At 42.8% G+C, this 24422-nt stretch overlaps 1 protein-coding gene across 1 annotated transcript; it reads left to right on the forward strand.

Moving 5' to 3' along the window:
• The first annotated feature begins 83 nt into the window (after positions 1-83).
• LOC308166123 (acidic leucine-rich nuclear phosphoprotein 32 family member E-like) lies at positions 84-24177 on the forward strand. The gene is made up of 7 exons (XM_080540380.1): positions 84-216; positions 2004-2153; positions 3190-3312; positions 6492-6651; positions 19339-19475; positions 22403-22451; positions 22803-24177. The coding sequence occupies exons 1-7, from the start codon at positions 163-165 to the stop codon at positions 22889-22891; spliced, it is 762 nt and encodes a 253-aa protein (XP_080396506.1). The 5' UTR covers positions 84-162; the 3' UTR covers positions 22892-24177.
• The last annotated feature ends 245 nt before the right edge of the window (positions 24178-24422 follow it).

The following is a 24422-nucleotide window of genomic DNA, read 5'->3' on the forward strand; positions in this document are numbered from 1 at the left end:
CTACCAAGGGGGTTGGGTACGAGGGTAACATGGAGGTTTAGTTATCGCCCAGTAGCCATTGACAGAACAAGCTTGGTGTGAGAGGCCGTCTGGGTTTTCTGCTTTTTATTTTAAGTTTTCCTCTATTTTTCCTAGATTTCTGTACGTTCTTTTGTCCTGAACATGGAGATGAAGAAGAGGATCAGCTTAGAGTTGAGGAACAGGACTGCGGCCGAGGTATATTACAATTACGTGTTTATTTATTAATTTCTAAAGGCATTTCGTGAAGGATGCAGACTTGACCATGGATGCGAAATGACGATGCTTGTACGGCCAGCCAGCAGGCTAACATGGGTGGTCACCTGAATGTAGAAGCGATAGAAACTGACCCTTTCTTGACTGAACAGGGATAATAATGATATAATGGAGAACACTTGCGGCGCAAAGACATCGTAGCTCGCTAGCTTCATGTTAGTGACCCAGTAATGGAGTTAGTCTCCATGTTAGTGACCCAGTAATGGAGTTAAGTCTTCATATAGCACCACTGTGGGTGGGTTAGTGAACCAGTCTTCCCTGCCCACGTCATGGCGATGTGTTGATTGAGGATGAACTCTCTGGCTAACATGCTAGTAGTGTAGAGTAGTATCTGTTTAGCCTGTCATTCATTATTCCTGGACTTGCTGCTTGCCTGTCCGCTCAAAAGAAGTTATCAGTCAATGTATCAGTGATTACTTTTACGCATGTGTAGTGTTGGTGGCAGTGTCCTACAACAAGCTGGGTGTAGCGACGAGTATTCAACTGAGATGTCTCCTGAGGTTATCAATAATAAACTAGCCAGCCTCGGCGGTCACTAGTCTTCAGTTGTTGCTACTTTATTGCCGCCCTGTAGTTCATTTCACCCAAGAAGTCGATTCTTTTTTGGCATTCTAGACATTCTAAATCGATCATTTGAAAGTTAAATGCGTTGATCGGTGGTTTCTATACTGTGGTATAGAGAATAGATCGAGACTCTACACACTGTTCATCCAACGATGTTATGCTACGACATAGCGAGCCAGCAGTAGATCTACATCACTCTGTAGCCAGCGACCACAGCGCTGCCACCCCGGAGATCCCGCCTCACTGTAGCCACAGCAGCCAATCAGGCGTCACTGTAGCCACAGCAGCCAATCAGGCGTCACTGTAGCCACAGCAGCCAATCAGGCGTCACTGTAGCCACAGCAGCCAATCAGGCGTCACTGTAGCCACAGCAGCCAATCAGGCGTCACTGTAGCCACAGCAGCCAATCAGGCGTCACTGTAGCCACAGCAGCCAATCAGGCGTCACTGTAGCCACAGCAGCCAATCAGGCGTCACTTTAGCCACAGCAGCCAACCAGGCGTCACTTTAGCCACAGCAGCCAATCAGGCGTCACTTTAGCCACAGCAGCCAACCAGGCCCTTCCCTCAGAAAGTGGGACGTTGTCTTTACGCGGCACTGTGATGATCATCTGATGGTGAAATTAAATATATTTGTAATATTCTTCAACATGCTTAAAGCCACTCAGCTATTTTCAGTTAATGAACTGTACCCCGTGATTACCTTCTGAATTGCTTAAATGGGCCATCTGTAATTGGTACATCCGTGTTTAGCCCTACCCATTGATTCTGGGAGAATATAACTTCTAAATGCCTCACAAGCTTACCGTAGTTCAACTGTCTTACCCCACGAGAGCCGACAATATAAGCATAGTCAAATAAAACGTTACTCCATTGTTTGTAAACAGTGTAATTGTAAATACTGCTTCAAATAAGCAATATACATATAGCTTCAAATAGGTTACATTTCTCATTTTGATCTCATTGATGGTCAGTTAATGCGTCCTTCTATGAAATGTAATAGAATTGTGTGTCTGTCTACATATACACAGATAAAGTCGGAAGTTTACACACTTAGGTTGAAGTCTATTGTTATGTTTACGGACAGATTATTTCTCTCTATAATTAGTCATCATTCTTCATATTAATATAACACGTTGGTCCTCAGGTGGCTGAGCTTGTGGTAGACAATTGCCGGTCCAGCGATGGAGAGGTGGAGGGGCTGTCAGACGACTACAAGGAGCTGGAGCTGCTCAGCATGGTGAATGTGGGCCTCACCTCCCTGGCCAAGCTGCCCTCCCTGCCCAAACTACGCAAGGTGAGCACCTCCGCTGGTTTAGAGGGGTTTCAAAGGGTGTGCACTAAATGCATTGATGGTTGCATGGCCTAGACTGTGAGTATATGCAATATTCTCTAAGGCATCTTGAGGGCTAAGGTCGATTACTGGAAAAAAAACATGGCATTTTGGCCACATTTTCAGTTCAGTGGGAGAGCAGTTCAGTGTGGCTAGGAGAGCAGTTCAGTGTAGCTAGGAGAGCAGTTCAGTGTGGCTAGGAGAGCAGTTCAGTGTGGCTAGGAGAGCAGTTCAGTGTGGCTAGGAGAACAGTTCAGTGTGGCGAGGAGAGCAGTTCAGTGTGGCGAGGAGAGCAGCAAAGCAGAACATGTACATCCTGCTCCTTTAACACTAAATTAAACTTGAAATTACATACAGTATCAGTTCATATTACAGTCAGTGTTTCCCATAGACGAGACTGTGGCGGGCCGCCGTAGTCTAATTTGTCCTGCCATACGTCTCATAACGAACCGAAAGTAGGTTGCCTACTTCATCTGGCCATAGTGGTTTTGACATGCAGCTATGCACCCTCATACATCTATAAAGATTCTTTAGTGGCTATTCAAAAGGTTTCTTAGCCACACTGGCTTGCAGGCTGATCGTCTGCATGATGTGCACCCAACAAACTGGCTTTCTGCTCCAAATCTTTCTTTGGGTGAATAGCGGAATCACCCATTTATTGACGCAATATAACACAAAAACAAATTTACCGTTCATGGTGGTCCATCAATCCTTTGGTGGGGATGGTGACAACTTGGTCTCAGTTGTGCCTCTGTACCTCTGGCCGCCTGTTTCCTAGTCACCTGTGTGTGTGTGTGTGTGTGTGTGTGTGTGTGTGTGTGTGTGTGTGACACCCATGATGCCCAGTGATACTGCCACCTTGTGTACATAATGTGAGACATCCTTAAAACCATGCAACACATTGGACAAGCGTACACTACTAGCACTGCTCCTGCAGATATGTAAATGATGTCTTATACTAGCAGATATGTAAATGACGTCTTTCTGCTTCTCCCCCCAGCTGGAGATCAGTGATAACAGCATCTGCGGAGGTCTGGACGCGCTGGCAGAGAAGTGTCCCAACCTGACGTACCTCAACCTGAGCGGCAACAAGATCAAGGAGCTCAGCACGATGGAGGCTCTGGTACTGGACCTACTAATGGCGCTTTTCCACTACCGACCCGAACCGGGCCGCATTTGTATCCGAGCCGTGCCGTACTTTCAGAAACGCTTCTCCATTATACTGAGCGACCCGGGACTGTAGGAGGAGTTACGTGTCATAAGAATGCGATAAGAATTATGTCAAAATGCAGCACTATCGTGCACAGATCAGCCTTACAACATGTAACGTTAAGTGCCTGTTACTTGCCGCTTTCAGTTCTAGTAGACTAGTTTAGATCTCGCAACCAGGGAAATGCCGACACAATTCTATTTTTATTTCTCCTGACACATTGAGCACTGCTTTTTTTTGTTGGTGAACTACCGTAATAAGCCTACAGTTCAACTATTCCCCCCAAAAAAGTGCAACTTCTCTGCTTTCAGAAACTGTTAGAATTTTTTAGATTGGGCATATAGTTCATGAATTACGGTAGTTTGAAGGAACGCTGTAAAATCCTGTCTGCGCCTACAGCTCCGGTTTCGGAGCAAGACGCGAATCTATCGGCATTAGTCAAATACATGCTCACATCCAGTCATCCGTTCACTGCTCTCCATCAAAAATGGCACATCCATCATTACATAATAACAACTGCTCTGATTAGATTGCTTAGATTGTTCAATACATCAACGGGGGGAAAATCGAGATGAACTCGCGAGTATCATGTTTCCTCCATTGAACGGAAAGTCCTATCTATTCCATTCAAAGTGTTTTAGCCTTCCCCCTTTCCACTGGTAATAAGGAATAGGCAAGAATAGATCGATATAAATAGATCAACATACGTAATGCAGCACTATCATGCACAGATCAGCCTTAAAACATATAACGTTAGATATATAACGGAGCGATGTATTTCTACGGAAAGGCTGACTGACGCGGGGCTCATACAATCTCTGCGATGGTTATAGATACGAGTGCGCTGGTGTCTTGCTGGTAGTCAAATATATTTATTTATATATACAGCATGTGGATGTTGCGTGCCTGTTACCTGCCGCTTTCAGTTCTAGTAGTTTAGATCTCGCAACCAGGGAAACGCCGACATGTGTTAAAGGGAGCAAGACGCGAATCTACCGGCATTTGACTGCCGCTGGACTGAGGAACAGCATAGGCACAGGACATCGCCATAATAGCGATTTATTTGTTATGCTTGTTGTACCAATAAAAGGTAAATAAAAGTTCTGTAATGCATTGAAATTACATTAAACTAAGATAATACAATGGTTAGCATAATGTTTCTAATCTTTATTAATAAGTTATTACAGAAACAGTAAGTGACATTTTCCGAGAGCGAAATCTGTTGTGGTATTTAAAGATGGCGGTTAGCGAAGAAATCTATGAACATGGGATGACGATTTCCATTGACCAATCAACGGTGTGCAGCGTCACACGTCACACGCAGCCTGGCAAAAAAGTACCTTTCAGCCCTGTAGTTCCTGCTCGTGAAGGGTAGCTAAAGAACCGTGCCGTGCCGTGCAGTGCTGACCCGGGCCAACAAATGGAACAGGGCTGACCCGGGCTGGCCCTGTAGTGGAAAAGCGCCATAAAAGAACCATACAGTACTTGTGGAGGCCCTGGTAGCGGGCCTATTAATAGAATTATACTCGGTACTTGTGGAGGCTCTGGTAGCCGTTCCAGTGTTTCCTCTACATGCATTTCATCGTGGCGGACCGCCACGATGGAATTTCCTCCGCCACCATTCAGATTTCTCAACCCCAAAAAAAAAAAAAATTTAGGCCGCTTTTCAGACCTTCACAGCGCTAGACACACCCACAAGCGCTGAAACTGGACCAGTCCGTGTGTGTCGCGAGTATTGAACTTGAGGCTGCGTTCGTAAATTCGCTCTGAGAGCCCCGGAGCGCACACTGGGTTCAACGTCATAAAGGGACCAAGTCATTTGATTGGACAAGAGGCATTCCGTGAGTGCTGATCAGATTTCCAGAGCGTATTTACGAACGCGCCCTGGCTGTCACCCGAACACCGCGAGCTAGCGTAGTGTAGTGTAGTATAGGATGCGTAGTGTAGTGTAGTGTAGGATGGAGAGAGAGAGGAGAAGCCTCTCTATGTGTTACCTATGTCCAGTGTACTAGAACCACTCTAACAGGAGTGTTTGTCCGTGAATAACACCGGCTATGCCCGGGGTAGAAACACAAGACTATAGCTGGATAAGGTCTACAGGTCTACACGGTCATTTTAAGCCGTCGACCAGCCCTCTACGACCACGGGAAGTCATGTTAAAAGTGAAGATACTTCTGTTAAACTAAGCTAAGCTAAACATCGCTAATCGCTAACTCCCTCCTGGGCTTAAAGTGACAAGTAATAACGTTGTGAAAAAAAACGTCAGATCAGTGTTTTTGTTTTTATTGACAACGGAATTACATGCTGGAAAAACATGCAGACACAGACAATAAGAGACACACGGGAGAAGTACAGGAAAACATTTTATTTTTTTGGGCCATCCTCGAGTTTTGGCTGAAATTACGTCGTTGTTTTGAGCGCGCGTGCGCGGTCAGCACTACCCGCCACCATTGTAAAAATTCCTGGAGGAAACACTGCGTTCTGTTAACAGAAATATACTTAGTAACTCTGGACAAAATATTGTTGAGACTCACTGTCTATTTGTCCAGAATTGTGAGTCCATCGCAGTAACACTTTACTTAAGCTTTCAGTTAAAATGCATACAGATGTAATTCACCTATTCATATTGCATTGTGAGACTTATCATAAGAAATATAAGGATAGTTCACGATTTTCCCACTTTTAGTCGGATGGTTCCTTGGAAGTAGTCTACGGGCCAGTAGGAACTAATCCCTGGTCGCACTCTGACTTGGTTAGAAGTTACTGAACTATATCAAGAGACGTGCAATATACAGAATGTGCATTATATTATAGTGAAACCTGTATTCCAATGAAAATGACTTTGGGCCACCGGAAGTGTCGTGGCAGTCTGACTCAGCTTATTTGACTGCCCTTCTGTGACACGCTTCTGAATGTGCAGCTGCTGTCCTGCACCGGTGATCTCATGAGAGGAACAAATATAAATACATTGAAGTTATTTTGAGATTCCAGCTCATGGCTGTAGTATGCGAAGTAGAGTCGACCTGTTTCTGGTGACTGATTTTGATCAGGGCATTTGATCATTCTAAAACAATCCTCCCTCATCGTTGCAGCAAAACTTGAAGAACCTGAAGAGTCTGGACCTGTACAGCTGTGAGGTCTCCACCCTGGAGGAGTACCGCGAGAGCCTGTTTGAGCTGCTGCCCCAGGTCACCTACCTGGACGGGTACGACCAGGAGGACAACGAGGTGCCGGACTCGGAGGCGTGCGACGGTAAGACCAGGAGGAGGCTGGGCGGGAACCAATGAGGCGCTACGGTGTTTGAACCTGAAAAGTGGTCGGTCTGACATCAGCAGAGATAACTGCGTGGATGTTGGTGCATAGTCGTTCATGCTGTTTGTGCTCTGGTGGAGCAGGGCAGTGACTCCCACCTGCTGTCAACCAATCATCTGTGTAAAATGCAGAGGGCCAACGCTGCCTTCGGTTTTAGCCACACAGACCTTACTAAGCCACACAGATGCCAGGATGATGCATGCAGCTGGTTTTTATAGAGAAGACTTGGCCGTTGTCCAGAAGCAGGTGTCACTCCTCAGATTGGGCTACAATTTGAAGTCACTTCCTGCATGTGTGCAAAGGCAAATAGTACCTTGCATTTGATATATATTGAAATATTTTACTGCACATGCAGAAGCTACATCTAATGGCCTGTTACATTTATAAAAGTAATCAACATAGTATTCTGTTAATTATAATTCAAATATAATTCAATTTTGAATTAAGTGTTGAAAAGCTGTTTGTATTTACATATGACGAGTCTTTACGTTGCTAACAATGCTAACTGGCTAGATTTTATGTCTGAATTCTGTGATTCCGTCCATGGAAATTATAGCTCACTATCTTTGTAAATTTTACTCAAATGTTGCCCTAACTCAGGGGTCTGCAACCTTTACTATTAAAAGAGCAAAACATAAATAAAAATCTGTCTGGAGCCACAAAACATATTTGAATCTTATAATGAAGATAACACAGCCTATTAAGTCTAAATTAGCCTATCAACATTACTAGTAAGTGTAAATGAGCATTAATTAAAATGTTTTAGGCCTGGCACATTTATTTGCTTAGCACATATGCGTACAACCGAATGCAAAAGTATTGTGCTTTACAAAAGTGAAACAGTAGGATAGTGTAAAGGGGGTCTGGGGGTTCTCCCCCAGAGTAGATGCAATTTTGTGTATTCTGGTGGCTAATGGCTACGACCCACGGCCCATGTCTGGTGTTTATTTCATTGGCTTTTAAACAGTTCACAACAGCCTCACAAATGTCCTCCCCCCATCTTTCAGCTGTATCAACAAAATGATTTCTTCCATCAGTGTTCACACACCTGCATAGTAGCGCTGTCTGCTCAAATATCATTCACGTCGCTTGAGTCATCGCAGTCAATAGAATGCTGAACGCTCTTTTTCTCATCCCCAGCTGGATACTTTTCAGCAGATGCAGTGTGCTTGTTCTGGAAATGTCTTTCATTATTAGTAGGGATGTCCCGATCCCATTTTTTCACTACCGATACCTGGGCTTCAGGTATCTGCGATACCGATATCAATCCGATATTTGTATTTATTGTTTTACTCCTGAATAATAACAAATACTTCCCCAGTATAGTCCACAACAACAGTTGGCTATTAAAGACTGCCAGCCTTTATTCAAGCAACAAAAACAGTACTCAGTGACCAACTGGTTTAAAGTTAAAACTATTTAAGCAGCAGCATTCAGCATTGTAGAAAAAAGAGTTAAGGCCCTTGCACACCAATGCGTTTTTTACGGCCGAAAAAATAATAATATAGAACTCATGTTGTGTCAACCACGCTTGCACACCGAATCCGTAATATTCGTCCGTCCCCAAAAAATCGGAACAGGTTCGATTTTCTGCGTTTTTCGCGTCCGTCAAAAGCGTTTTGAGAGTAGTTTTTTTTTTACTCTGGCCAACTCTGGCCACCGTACGAATGTACACTGCGGTAAACAGTGAGAGACACCACTGAGGTAAAGTAAAGTGAGACTAGATAAGAGCTAAAATAAGAGAAAGTGATGGCCTCCGAGAAGCTAATCCTACTTGTGTCAGAGCACAAAGCTCTTTACGAAAAACATAGTCGTGATTACAAAGATTCAGAGTATAAAGACAGAATATGGCAGAGTATTGGAGAGCAGACTGGAATCGGGAATGGTATGTATTGATTACGAAAGATTAGACTAGTGGTCATTATTCGTTTTTTTTTTTTTTTTTTTTTTTTAAATCATGTTCGAAATAAAAGATTCATTCATTCATTCGTAGACTAGTGATTGTGTTCTGGGTAGCTAGCTAGTTAGGTATGAATGCCCAAAAAAAACAGCAAGATGGCGGCGCGCATAGACGCAGCGGCTGGAGTGGCTTCAACACTGGTGTTCTTTAGTGTTTTTAAGTGCATTTGTATGTACATTTTTATTTTAGTACTTATAGGGAACGGTTGTGTAAATAGTACCTACAGCAGACTAGACTTACTAGAAGTTGGTGCGCAAAATGAGAGGACTGTAACAACGGAATTCTTGGAACAGCAGGGAATCCCATTCGACATTGCTCGGTCGCCGGGTGAACAATACTACGTTCTCCCAACACTAAAGCGCAAACGTCGGCATAAGGACCGCAAGCAACGACGGGGCTGCAGGGGAGGCCTGTTAGCCAGGCTGAGACGGAGCCCGGACAAGCCAGCTTTGCCGAGTATATTCCTATCCAACGTCAGGTCCCTGACTAATAAGATGGAGGAATTGAGACTACAGGTTGTCAAAAATTACATCGTGGGAGATAGCTGTGTGATTATTCTCACTGAAACCTGGCTAAATGAAACTATCCTGGACTCCGCGATTAGCCTGGAAGGACGGACCCTACACCGCGCGGACCGCACGCTGCTTAGCGGTAAGACTCGCGGAGGCGGCCTCATTATATCTACGAAGGATAGCTGGTGCTTAAACACGAAAACTGTAAGTAGCCACTGTTCCCCAAACCTGGAATACTTGACTGTTAAATGCCGACCCACTTACCTACTGAGGGAATTCAATGCAGTGTATATTACAAGCGTTTACATTGCACCGAATGCAGACGGTAGCTTAGCATTGGCGCGGCTATATGACGTCATCAGTGGTCAACAAAGCGTAGATCCACAGGCAGTTCACATTATAGCAGGAGACTTCAATCATGTCGACCTGAAGGCAGTACTACCCAAGTTCTATCAGCATGTTAAATGTGCAACAAGAGGAGAAAAAACACTGGATAAGGTATATACCAACATCAAACGTGCTTACAAGGCTAGACCGCTAGCTCATCTAGGCATGTCTGACCATGTGTCAATCCTCCTGATCCCAGCATACACTACCATGAGGAAAAGTGCTCCCATCACCACTAAGACTGTCAGAACCTGGCCAGAAGGGTCCGCTCCACTGCAGATCTGCCTAAATGACACCTCATGGCAGGAATATGAGCATGAGGACCTGGAACAGTTCACGTCGTCGGTTCTGAACCACATAGTGAACTGCACCAACTCAGTCACCGTGGACAAACGGGTCCGGGTCTACCCGGAAGGTCCAAAAACTGATCAACGAGAGGGACAACGCCTTCTTCGCAGGGAAGGGCACACCGCTGTACAGCACCACCAGGGCTAACCTAAAGAGCGGCATCAAAGAGGCCAAGGCAGACCACAGAGAGAAGATTGAGGAATGCTTCCTGAGCAACGACTCCAGGCGGATGTGGCAGGGGGTTCAGCACATGACAAACTTCAGAGCCAACAGGCTCACAGCCGCAGAGGACGACCCCCTGCTGGCGGAAAAGCTGAACTCCTTCTACGCCCGGTTCGACGAGGGGCGAACGGAGGTAACCACAACACAAACACCACTCTCTCCAGCTCTCAGCAGCCTCACCCTCACAGAGCATGAAGTGAGACGCGTGCTGAAGGCGATGGACCCCAGGAAAGCCTCAGGGCCGGATGGCGTCCTGGGACGGGTGCTGAGGGACTGCGCCGACCAGCTGGCCGGGGTTTTCACCAACATCTTCAACCAGTCCCTGTCCCAGGCCACCATCCCACCCTGCCTGAAAACCTCAACTATCATCCCAGTCCCGAAGAAAAGCACGGTGAGCTGCCTAAACGACTACCGCCCGGTGGCACTCACACCAATCATCATGAAGTGCTTCGAGAAACTAGTCCGGGCCCACATACTCACACGCCTCCCGCCCAACCTGGATCCATACCAGTTCGCCTACAGAGCCCACAGGTCCACAGAGGACGCCATCGCGACGACTCTCCACGCCACTCTATCCCACCTGGAGAGGGGAAACAGCTACGCGAGACTGCTCTTTGTGGACTTCAGCTCCGCCTTCAACACCATACTTCCAGACAGGCTAGTGACCAAACTACTAGACCTGGGACTATCACATACATATGTGTACCTATTGGAAAAATGCATAAAACACCATGCTTGCATTAACATACTGATATTAACACTGTGTATTCTTGCGAAATAGGCACCCGAGAGCAAACTGGCCCTGCACCTGGAGAAGCCCCTGCACCTGGAGAAGCCCCTGCACCTGGAGAAGCCCCTGCACCTGGAGAAGCGTCAGCCAATCAAAGACAGCATCTCGGAGATCGCCTCAAAATGATGTTTGACGGACTGATGGACAAGCTGAGACGGGATGACACGTTCCAAGCCCCCATCCAATCGCTCGTCTCTTCTTACGAAAAGATCACTACAGACAGTGGGCTGATCTCAGCGCTGTCCACTTTCGGTAAGACAAGGGGTGCTGCAGCCAAGCGTATCAAAATGAGACCAAGAAAAGGCTTGCAAACAAGCACGCAGATTGGAGTCCAGCCTACAGCTGTGGCTCGTCGGAAGACACCACTTGGGGGCAGACGGGCACTGATCACTGGGCGGCATTTTGCATAATAGGTCCCCTTTAAAATTTGAGTGGGGCAGGGCCCACATGCTGGCTCACTGAAATGGCTGGAACAGACATACACCCACTAAATAAACCGTCTGGACCATAGTTCATTTGATCAGTTACACCTCTATTTGGACTGTAAAATGGCTGTTGATATGGGTAGAGGCTAGATCCGATCAACACAACGGACACCTAACCCTAACCATTCGATACCTGTGCCTAAACTTAACCGTCCAAACTAAGCCTAACCTCAAGATGCTCCGGTATCCCCAAGTCATCCTGCTTTCCACAAATATGACACCACTTAATTTTCATGGCTGCCTAGCCATGCCGTAGCGTTTACGTTAGCCCAATATTGCTAGCTTATAGCAAGGAGTGTGGCTAATTAGATGGTAGACTCGCCAGCCAATGAGGGGGCTCATCACGAGTGCTTCGCCAACCAATCAGGTAGCGGTATTGCCCTGCCTTCCCCTACCATCCTAGGTTTCGCAAATTCGCTTGCGGCGCGGAGCATTGCGGCCATCGCGCGACTCTTCAAACAGTTCAGAGTCGGATGATACAGAAAAAGTGCAGAAAAAAAAAAAAAAAAAGTTCTGCAGAAAAAGCTCGTTTTCTCTGTTTATTGGTCAAAATCAGGTGTTTTTGCTGAAACCACCCTATGTTCTACGGCCGATTTCTAAACACTCAAAGAGGCTAGAAACAAACTTTCTTTTTCTGATGAAAGAAGAGAGTCTAAAGTTTTGGTAGATATGTTCAATGTTTATGTAGTCCGAAAAAGTCAATATTTGGTGGGTCTTCAAAGTTCAGCGAAAATGCCCCAAAAGTCTGGCAGTGTGGAGCTCTCCGCTCTGAACATGGCTGGCAGTCAAAGAGTTAAATTAGATGATACAGTGGATAAGTCCAGGTAGGCTATATTATATGTAGCCTATTATACAGTATGTACAATGTAGGCTCTCTCATATTTTGATGTGCATATTTATAGTGCGTACAATTTGGATTCAACTCTTTTACGTATGTGTGTGTGTGTGTGTGTGTGTGTGTGAGTGTATAGCGAGATCTTCACCTGCTAATAAAAGATCTGAGGAATTATCCAGATCGTTTCCAGGTTTACCTCAGGATGTCCAGGGTGGTCCATTTTGATTCGCTGCTAGCAATACTGGAACCACACATCATAAAGAAGGCCACCAATTACCGGCCCAGGGGCGTGCGGGGGATATCCCTTATTTTCGGAAAAAATCCCTTATTTTCAAATCCCAATGTTGACAGGTATGGTGTGTGCGTGTGTGTGTGTGTGTGTGTGTGTGTGTGTGTGTGTGTGTGTGTGTGTGTGTGTGCGTGGGCATACCTTAGACATACTGCCAGCCGCTGTTCTGGATCAATTGGTTCGCGGTAATTGGTGGCCTTCTTTATGATGTGTGGTTCCAGTATTGCTAGCAGTGAATCAAACTGGACCACCGACATCCTGAGGTAAACCTGGAAACGATCTGGATAATTCCTCAGATCTTTTATTAGCAGGTGAAACTCCCCTTGCTGCCGACGAGTTCTGAGGATGGGGTGGATCCAATATTTCCTTTTCCTATTTTCAAGAAGTGAGAGGAGCACAAAATCATCCTCACTGCTTGAAGACTCCATGTTGCGTATTGCGAAAGGGTTAGGAGAGGAGAGGAGAGTAGGAGTGTCAACAGACCCTGAAAGTTCGCAACGTAAAAAAACGCAATGGACTCTAAAAAAACGCATCGGATCGGTGTGCAAGGTCTCGGTGCGTAACGTTTTTTTTCGGGTGACGGATTAAAAAATACGCATACGAAAACGCACGCATTGGTGTGCAAAGACCTTTACTGTCTGATTTGTAGTTGTAGTGCGTTTTTATTCTATTTATCTTCTCTTACAAATGGCAAATCAATTATAGGACCCTTTTAAAAGTGTAGCCTAGTGACGCCCGCTGGTGAGACCAGAAACCAGTCGCAGAATCGAAGGGGTGTCAACAATATCTAGTTTTCGGTTTTTTTCATAACAGGCAACTTGAAGTTATAAAGTACCCAGTCCATATAATAAAAAACAGTTTAACGATCACTAAATACTTATAATCTGTTGATTGGATTAACTGTTCTCGTTTGCCGCAGGCTACCAGTAAGTGATAATGACATGTAAACATACTTTCGTTTTAGCTTGTGTTCAAAAGCAAGAACTGTGTGTTCATCTAATTATGCGTAGTTATGTGTTTTTAGCATGTCCATGTTCTCTCAGCATGCTGTGATGTTATAAAAACACAGTTAGACGTTCCTAGCGATGTACCACTGTTAGCCGCTAGCTGTTAGCAGCGTTTGTTGTTGTGGTTTGGTCAGTCACTTTTCTCCTGTCGCATTCCCATTCGGTGCACCAACATTCAAATACTTGTGTCGTCTTGAATTTTCTTTCGATTTCAATGTATGACGCATCATTTGAAAGCTTACCATCTGTAGTTTCAGACTATGTAAATAACCGAAAAATTACTTGAGCAAATGGTTTATGATTTCACCAGCTGGCATCATGACATTGTCAGACTCATTACACACAGGTAGCTACTAGCCAACTCTCATGCATGTGACCACTGACCACTACTGTCATCATGTGAGTGACACGCCAGATCGCGAGCCCCAGATCGCTGCCTATTTTCTTTCTGGTGCGATCTGCGATCCAGCATTCAGGACCAATATCGCAGCGATATCAATATCGGATCAGGACATCCCTAATTATTAGTACCGTATTTTCCGGACTATAGGTCGCTCCGGAGTATAAGTCGCATCAGTCAAAAAATGTGTCACAAAGAGGAAAAAAACATATATAAATCGCACTGGACTATAAGTCGCATTTATTTAGAAATGTATTTCACAAAATCCAAGACCAAGAACAGACATTTAATCTGGAAAGGCAAGTTATTCAACTACACAATAGAACACAGACCAACAGGCTGAATAGGTGTATGTTAACATAACACATGAACAGTTATTCAGCTACACAATAGCATAAAGAACATACCTGGGAGGCTGAATAGGCTAAATGAACATAACAAGCCAGCGAGTCCAACCAACAAGCAAGTTACCGGTAAGCAAGTTCACCAAGCTCCCGTTAATGTTTCAGTTAGGTCATGTTCTCACATGAAAGTCCGAATCGAGACCCGGAGCAAGTGGATGAGTTCAACATTGTTGCATAAATTATTTCTCTGATTTGCGTTCTCACAGCCCTTCATGTAAACGAAGTAACATACGCAATCGAAGCAACAGACGTGTTTGTAACCGGAGCGAAACCACCCTTTTCAAGCGGAGCATCCGTTGGTTCTTTGCTGCGGGAGCGACTTCGAATGCGCGTTCTCACCGCTCCAAGCGACGCAGAGCAAAGATTTTTTTATCCTAAACTAGGGATGGACGGTTTCCAATTATTGAAACCGAAAAACCGTCAGAGAGTAAAACCGCGGTTTTCCGGTTAACCGAAAAATACAGTAAAAAAAAAAAAAAAAAAAAAAAATTTGAAAAGAGCGCCAATTTCAAATAATTGAGCCCTACTGTTACAATACACTCATGTCGAACACCATTAAAACACCGTAAGCACAGTCGCAACACATTTAGGCTACTTAGTTTCACAAATATAAGTGGAAAGGCAGACTTTTGTAAGCTACACCATACATGAAAACACATGAACACTTAACACACCAGCTCCGCTGATCCAGGGTGCACGCCTGCACGGAAGATCATCTCTTGGAACAACGTCTTCATTGAATGAACTGCTTTCTCAATATCTTGGTTCTTAGACAAAGTTTCAGCTGCTGCTCAATGTATTAAAATATTTGAATACTGCTCAATAATCACTGAAATATTAGACTTAGAATTATGCAGTGAACATACTTAAAGCTTTTCATAAAAACCACATGCCGCGAGACTGACTCGTCCTGAACTGTCGTAAGTCAATCAACAAAGAATGCCCCATCAAAATAAAAGTGCCCATGGTAGAGCTGTCAAAATAGAGCTTTCAAAATAAATGTACTAATACAGATAGAGATAAATACAGAACTACCTTTGCGTCACTAAGTGACCGCGTATCTTCTGAGACATGCGTTCTGTCATCACTTTCAGTAGCGCCTTCACACACAGTGGCGCTGTGCACAAACACTCTTGATCCGTATAGCTCTTGTTTTATTATATTGTGGTTTAGTAAATACTGCACTTGGAGTTACATTCAGTGCATGATTTGTGCTATAGAACATAAATAAAGTTTGATTGATTGATTGATATCAAATCAAATCACATTTTATTTCTATAGCGCATTTCTCACAAAAGTGACCCAATGCGCTTTACAGAGAGCAGCGAAAATGATCTTATTAAATGTAAGCGAGTAATTGTAAAAAACCTTTCCTATCTACCAATAACTGAAGGCAACTATCTTTCCCATAGAGTGATTCGTTACCCTTAAATATAATCCCAATTAGATATTAATCCTCAGTTATTCTTCACAACTGACCAAACCTCTCACTCATTGCGCGGCAGATTCAGACTGTATCATTGTTATTTTCACACACGACAAACATGTGACATGTTCCAGTTTTATTCTTATTCTATTTTATTCTTCTAAAAAAAAAAAAAAAAAAAAAAAAAAAAAAAAACGGTTTCAGACGGTTTTGATAAAAAACCGTTTCTATTTTTATAAACCGCGGTTTTCGGTTTAACCGAAAAACCGTCCATCCCTACCCTAAACTCTGTTTCAAGTGAAGCAAATGTTCTAGTGAGAACACCCGCATAATTTCTTCAGTGGTACAGGAGCAGCATATAGTTGTCACAAGCCCAGAGCGCCCTCTCGCGGCTGTAGAAGGCAATGTTTACTCCTTGGTTCATGTCAGTCAGTATGAAATTATATATATTTTGATATACAAGTTGCACCTGACTGTAAGTCGCAGGACCAGCCAAACTATGAAAAAAAGTGTGACTTATAGTCTGGAAAATACGGTACAACGGTTTTGTTGTTAGCTAATTTCTCGCCGCAGATCAAGTATATCTCTGGCCAAGCACTATTAAATTCTCTTTTTTCATCCCTTTCTTTTTTGGGATTTGGAATCCATAACTAGAGAGACTCAAGATTATTAGCTATTAATAAGCATCGCTGGCTATTAGCACTATTGACGTTCTACAAAAATAGGAAGAAAAGGCGCCGGGTAGTTAATTAACATAATTATGCCTTGACGCCTATTTTAAGCTAAGGTACACACATGAGGATTTTCAAAATCTTAACAGATTTTTTATCTGAGACAGACCCCACACATGAAGATAAAAAATATTGGATTGAACAGCCATGATCGTATTGTGTGTGTGGTGTGCACCGATTTTCCCATTTCAGCACCCCACAGACATAAAGATTATCGTTACGAGTAGACTCCAGACTCTCTAGAGTCTCGTTCCCCACGCCAGAAATCTCGCGTGAACCCATCCTTTTAATATTGCCTTTAAATGACAAAATAATTAAATTAAGATGATATAATGATTAAAGCACTTTGAGCTGCAACGTTTGCAGGAAAAGCGCTATACAAATAAAGTTATTATTATTATTATTATTATTATTATTATTATCTAACATAGTACCCTGACTGACCTGTACGAGACAACCATGTGCGACAGGGCAAATAAAGTGCCGAAGAACGAAAAGAAGAAGTCAGCTCGCTTCTTGATTGGCTACATTCCATCCACGTCACAGTCGGACTCGCGAGCAGGGTTGCCAGATGGGATTGACATTTTCCATCCTAACCACAGCCTAAAACCGCTAATTCCACCCAAAAAAACGAGCCCATCTGGCAACCCTGCTCGGAAGTTGTCGGGAGTTGCCCCCACACAAGGATTTTTGGTCGTTAGTATTGAACACGTTTGACATTAACGATTGTCGGCCCCGACAATTTTCAGAGCAGATTGTCGGGAGAGATTGACTCTTAACACACCTCACACCACAGGATAATCTTATAGGATAATCTTTAGAGCCATCCGATAATCGGGCATTTTCTGTCTTTGGTCGGAAGGGGGGAAATCGGCCCAAAATCGGCCAGATTATCTTTATGTGTGTACCCGGCTTTAGTTGACAAAATATGAACACATTTGTTTAATTCGGTGTATATGCTACACATTTTTACAATTGGAGAATGTAAGAATCACTTACAACAATGATAAGTGAAAATGTAAAAAATAAATAACTGTTGTTAATTTCCATATCATTTGTGGTCAAAGCTACAGGGAGCCACTGAAGATAGGCAAAAGAGCCGCAGGTTGCCGACCCCTGCCCTAACTGGAGCAGTTTGCTCCACACAAAAACAACTCTTCTCCTCTCCCACATGAGTAATGTGATCCCGCCATCCTATCTGGAGAAGCGGTGCCAGTGAGTGCGTTTGTTTCCTCTGCTTTAGAGCCTTCCTTTCTCTGGCTGCTGTAATCTTCCACAGTGTCTCTGAGCACGCGGCACACGCACGCCATTTCAGAACAAAACGTTGGCTCTGTATACTACGTAATCCCCTCCACTGGCCCAACACTGCTGTCCAGAGTGCTCATTTACATTTTAGGGGTTAGTAAACACATGATTCATTCAACCAAGCCACTAATAGCAACAAGTGTCATTTATTTATTGGAGCAATGCATTTTTACATTTACATTGTGGGGCGAAACTACCCAAAATACTTCTGCAAAAGGTGCGTGTGTGTCCTCATTGTAAGGTGGTAGGTAGAGAGAGCTCCTTATGCCTGCAGTCACACTTCCATTTCACCAAATGCAGAAATGATTTTTTTTTTAATCAATAGAGAATCCAAACACAACCTTCACATTTTTATTTAATACAAGGACGTGGGTTATTTGAACCAATCAAATAAATAATGACCTTTATAAGGCACGGTAAACCCAAACCATATGTGACAGCAGTTGGTGAAAGCGGGAACAAGTCGGCAACCAACCAAATGTTCAGACTTTTATTCATAAAAATTTGAATACATTTTAAATTTGAAAATCAATGACACACTCGCGAGTCAAGCCAAAACATTGCAATGCAATGGTTTCGGTGAGTAATCCCCACTACTCTACACTAACTAGGTTAGTAGTAGGGATTACTACTTACAATCCATTACATTGCAATGTTTTGGCTTGACCAGCGAGTGTGTCATTGATCTCCAATAACGTTGAAATGTATTTACAGTGAAATGTATTTATTTTCAGAATAAAGGTCTGAACATTTTGATTGGTTGCCGACTTGTTCCCGCTTTTACCAGCTGCCATGTTTTGCTTCCACCTATTCGGGCCACGTACTCTAAAGGCCTTTGGGTTGTTTTTGGGCAAGGCAAAAACAAGTACACTGGTGAGAAAGTTGCAGTGATTAGTTAACTCTACTATTTATTACCGAAGATTCGCTTTTAATTACAAATGTTTGCATCATTCAGTCCCTCCAGAAAAACTTGATTCTGCGATTGCATAATTCAATGCATGATCAACTAAATGGTGCATGATTATGCAAGGTCACATAATGGAACAAATGGTGCATATTCACCACAATAAACAATAATTCCAGAAGAACGTGATCGCATAATTCAATACATAATTAGCTAAATGGCGCATGATTATGCAAGGTCATATAATGCAAGAAATGGGGCATATTCACTGCAATAAAATAAACTTCTGCATTTTGCACCGGCCGGCAGGGGGATTTTAAATCCTCCATTTTAAACCTCCATTGGCTAAAAGCTGTAATTTTGGCTCTACAAGTGTTAACATTATGAAGTTTTAATGTTTTCAGGCGAGAAAGTAACCATATATATTACCAATGTGTCCAGTTTATATTTATATTAAATATAAACTCCCTGCATATTTCATTGCATAATCAAGGTTTTTTGCCCGCATAATCAAACGTATTGCCTTGGAGACCTTTTTGCGACCGTGTACAAATAAATCAAAAGTCATCCCCTCTACACAAGTATTGTGGTAAAACAACTGTCCTGTGATTCTTGTCCACAGATGATGACGAAAACGCAGCCGGCCCCACAGGAGATGGGGATGACGACGACGAGGATGATGATGATGACGACGATGATGAGGAGGGTTCTGAGGGTGAAGAGGTCGGTCTGTCCTATCTGATGAAGGAAGGGATCCAGGTAATGAGCCCTCCATCACTTTGCCCAGCTTCTAGAAGTATCATTAAGAGTGTAGTTTCTCTAGTAGTATCATTAGGAGTGTAGTTTCTCTAGTAGTATCATTAGGAGCGTAGTTTCTCTAGTAGTATCATTAGGAGTGTAGTTTCTCTAGTAGTATCAATAGGAGCGTAGATTCTCTAGAAATATTAAGAGTGCAGTTTCTCTAGAAGTATTAGGAGTGCAGTTTCTCTAGAACAGCGGTTCCCAACCTTTTTGGACTCACGGCCCACTTTACAAATCTACAGTATTCGCGGCCCACTCAGGCATTTTACAGATGCGTAAAAAAATGTTTTTGCGTGCACGAGCGCTCAAAACAACAACGTCATTTCACCAAAACTAGAGGGAGCGTGGCTAAAAAATAAATAGCAGTTAAACCATTAAAGCCAAGCGGCGGTGTTTTATATAGCAGGTGATCAAATACCAAGATCGTAAATGTTGTACGTGTTCAATATTTACAACCAAACATCCTTATGTGTGTGGGCAACTCCCGACTAGGGTTGCCAGATGGGCTCTGGTTTTTTTGGTGGAATTAGCGGTTTTAGACTGTGGTTAGGGTGGAAAATGTCGATCCCATCTGGCAACCCTGTTCGCGAGTCCGATTGTAACGGGGATGGAATGTAGTATCAAGAAGCGAGCTGACTTCTTCTTTTCGGATGGAAATATCGGCACACACCACACACAATACGATCAAGACTGTTCAATCCAAGATTTTTTATCTTTTTAAAATTAAAACGTTTTTGTAACAAAAAATGTCAATAAAAAAAAATGTTGCCCATGATTTGGCGGCCCACTTGCAGTACTCTTGCGGACCACCAGAGGGCCGCGGCCCATAGGTTTGGAACCGCTGCTCTAGAAGTATTAGGAGTGCGGTTTCTCCAGAAATATTAGGAGTGTAGTTTCTCTAGAAGTATCATTAGGAGTGTAGATTCTCTAGAAGTATTAGGAGTGCAGATTAGGAGACTCTTCAACTCTCAGATGAAAAGCATGTAATGCAGATTTCTTCCATTGGACGCTTAATCTTTTAATGTTTCTGTGGAACCTCAAAATTGTACCAGTCAAAAGTTTGGACACCTTCACATTCAATGTTTTTTTATTTTTCATTCTTTTCTACATTGCAGATTAATACTCAAGACATCAAAACTATGAAATAACACATTTGGAACTATGTAGTAAACAAAAAAGTGTTAAACTAACCAGAATAGGTTTTAGATTTTAGATTCTTCAAAGTAGCCACCTTTTGCTTTTTATTGGTTTTCTCCCACATATTCTAGAGAAGAGAATGCTGGGCAGTGTTCAGTTTTCTTTTTCATTGACACACACACACCAAGCTGATTGAGAGAATGCCAAGAGTGTGCTAAGCTGTCATCAAAGCTAAAGGTGGCTACTTTGCAGAATCTAAAATATAAAACATATTCTGGTTTGTTTTAGGGCTGCCACAAACGATTATTTTCATAGTCGACTAGTCACCGATTATTTTAACGATTAGTCGACTAATCGGATCATAAATTACAGCTTATCGCACAATTACTCAATCGCTCTTATTTAGCTATCATCTTCTAAATCAGCTTCTAAATTTAGCTTGAAGTTGTTAGTTGTTGTTGTAGGCATGTGCTAACTAAAAATAAAGACAATTAAAATGATTGTTCACTCAAAAATAGATATTTTAATGAACTTTGCAGATTTATTTCTGGCATCACTTGCATGTAATGTAATGTAAAGAGTAGTAGAGGGTGCAAACTGCTGAGTAAAATGAGGTAGGCTAGGCACTAGGCAACCAAAAGAATACAAAAACAAAAATAAATACTTGTACAGAGTACAAAAGTTTTGCTTTGCTTCACTCATCTCATAGTAGAACGCGCCTTCTTAGCACTGTAACGTTAAGACAACATTTTTAGCTATTTGATAAGTATCGCTTTGATGACAACGTTACAGCACATAACGTAAAATAATGTAAGAAGGCTTTTAACGTAACGATATCGTTAGCCAATAACAAGCTAACTAGCTTACCGAGACGAGCCATCGTCTTCCTCGTCATCTGCCACAACGTGCTTCCTTTTTAGATGCTCGCGCATCATAGACGTGCTGCCATGATAAGCGAGTTCAGCTTTGCAAATTTTACATTTTACATTCTTTTTTTCAACGTTGTGGTTGAAATGCTCCCACACTTTAGAGGTACGAGGACAGGAAGACATTTCTCTGTTTGTTTTTCCGGGGAAGTCACGTGTGCCACGGATGACCGACACTGCGCGTACATCAAAGACACTGGGAGACGCTAGCCAGTGGCAGCTTCAGGGAAGAAAAACGAATGCTTATCGAATGAAATGAATGGTCTTTATTGTCATTGATATAGTACAGGTACCAAACAACGACATTTGGGAGGGGGGGCTCCCCTGGTGCTAGAAAAAAATAAAATAAAAAAAAACGCTTATTTCAGCTCCAAAAAAACATGCGACGACGTCGATTACCAAATATGTCGGCGACGATTTTGGTAATCGACGTCGTCGCGACTAGTCGACTAATCGTGGCAGCCCTAGTTTGTTTAACACTTAATTACTATAAATTCCATATGTGTTCTTCCATAGTTTTGAAGTCTTCAGTATTAATCTACAATGTAGAAAATAATAAAACAAATTAAGAAAACCATGAATGAGAAGGTGTGTCCAAACGTTTGACTGCTACTGTTTATATTTGTATTTATTTTTTTAACCCAAAATGGAGTTCCATTGTCTTATTGGACGTGTTAACTTGTGATAATGAACGCATGAGTCTTCACTAGAGGAGGCTATTTCAAATACAGCCATAGTTTACCTGTCAATGCATGTTTGTTGTGCATCTCTCGCACTGTTTCCAGTGTGTACTCTTGATTGACATCCACTCTTTTGACCCAGGATGAGGAAGACGATGATGACTATGTTGAAGAGGAAGAGGAGGATGGAGGTAAATATTTTCCACTTTTGATGTATTGAGACACTCAAGTGTTTTCTTGCTACTCTTCTCTGGTATTATAGCCTTCATATTATTATTGCCTGTAATCACACACTACAGAAAAAAATATTTGTGGGGAGCCTGGCCCTAGGGCACCACACTGTGTTAATTTGGGCCTGCTCAGTGGTAGTTTTACCTGCCATGACCCACCACCGCTCAGTTTCCAAACAAACCTGTGTGTCACATGAGCCTTAACAGAGCCAACCAGAACCAAGGATCAACAACGAAAATGTTCACAATGCTGATTATACTGTCTGTCTTTCATTTGATTGTCTTAAATGTACATGAATGTGTCTGCCACAGATGAGGATGGAGCAGCAGTCCAGGGAGAGAAGAGAAAGAGGGACCCAGAGGACGAGGGAGATGATGATGACGACGAAGATGATGACTAGCCCTCCTCCTCCTCCGCCATCACCCTACCACAGTGTGAAGATGATGACTAGCCCTCCTCCTCCTCCTCCTTCTCCACCACCCTACCACAGAGTAGGGGATCCAGAACTAAGCTATAGAACAACAGAAACGGGAAATTATTTTGGAAAGTCTATTTTTTATTTTCTTCATTGTATATGATAGATATCACTGTAGAATAAAAATTGTTTGTACATGTTACATGCACAAAAGGATAGCGAGGTTTTTGTCTTCAGGTCGTTCCAAAATGTACGACGGAAGTGTGGATGTGAGTGTCTCTTTATGTCCATTTCGGTGATTATTAACACTTGGCTCAATGTTCTGGTTGCATGTAGTGGCAAGTTTGACCCTTTTACAAGTGTGCCGGACATGGTGATGTTTCCTATACCATGTCCACCCTTTAAAAATACCTATTGTAAAAGCACCCGTCAAGCTAGGTGAAAGTGTAGACCCTAGACTCCACCCTTGTGATGCCCTTTGACCTTAGCTGTCGAGAGAAAATCCCCGTTCATGTGTGGTTGGCTTGTAGTAAGGTTTATTTGTAGACGAGTGGCCAACAGTTAACAGTGATCAGGGCAGATGGCATAATTTCTGGTTGCCCTCTTTTCCGATGTCTTTCAAATCTGCAACCATGTATCTGTGTCGTCTTGTTAGGGGTTGCAGTTTTCTATCCCAGTACTTGTGTTTTAGGACATAGGTTGCAATACCGTTTTTCCCAATCATGTTGTCATTGATTCACTTTTTATTACGCCATCAAATCCAGCAGATTATTTTCTATAAGTATTGTCCTGTGGCTCAGATGAGTTTTGTAGTTTTCAGGTATCTTTTACTCCTCAAGTTAAACCCCCAGGGGGTTTGAAGACATTAATTTGAAGGCTACGCTGAGTTTATTTTGGACCAGTTTGTGGACATGCTCAGGTGGTCCTGATCTCTCAGAAGGTTCTGACCATATCTGGAAAAACAGTTGGTCATCATCAAATCTCTCCTGAATCCAACTCAGTTCTAACTACACCTTCTGTCAAATCCAATGTTGTTTTGCAGGGTTTTTTCATTTGGGTTTGTGTTATGGTTTTACTAAGCAAGAATTTTAAACTTGTTTTGTATGACAATATGTAAATAGATCTTGTTTCATCTTTCTTTTCGATGTAGTATTGGCTTTTTTGTCTTTTTAAACTTGCAATATTGCTGTTTTTGTTTTGTTTTTTTAAATACATAGCACCGGTCAGGATGTAAAGATTCAGACTCAATATGGTTTTACTTTTTTTGTCCTCTGCTGTTGAGAAAGTAGTGTTTGCGTTTGTGCTGTCATTTCTGAAAAGTGTTTTTAAATAATAATAAAAAAAAGATAATTGAATTCTGTGAACCAACATCTGTGATATTATTGAATTACGAGTGAGGTAATGCTGCTGTCTAGACTAGATCTTTGTTTTGGAAGAAAACAAAAAGAACAGCTGTCTGGGGATGTTCTTCAGATACTGTACTGAAATATATGGAATACATGTACCGGTAGTATTT

Source organism: Nansenia antarctica (assembly GCF_963989245.1).
Source record: "Nansenia antarctica genome assembly, chromosome: 10".
Taxonomy (NCBI): Eukaryota; Metazoa; Chordata; class Actinopteri; order Argentiniformes; family Microstomatidae; genus Nansenia; species Nansenia antarctica.

Bases quoted from the DNA above. Each gene is read 5' to 3' on its own strand.
- LOC308166123 (XM_080540380.1), top strand. From the start codon at position 163: ATGGAGATGAAGAAGAGGATCAGCTTAGAGTTGAGGAACAGGACTGCG. The intron at 217-2,003 runs GTATATTACAAT...GTTGGTCCTCAG, and splicing joins GGAACAGGACTGCGGCCGAG to GTGGCTGAGCTTGTGGTAGA. The intron at 2,154-3,189 runs GTGAGCACCTCC...TTCTCCCCCCAG, and splicing joins CCCTGCCCAAACTACGCAAG to CTGGAGATCAGTGATAACAG.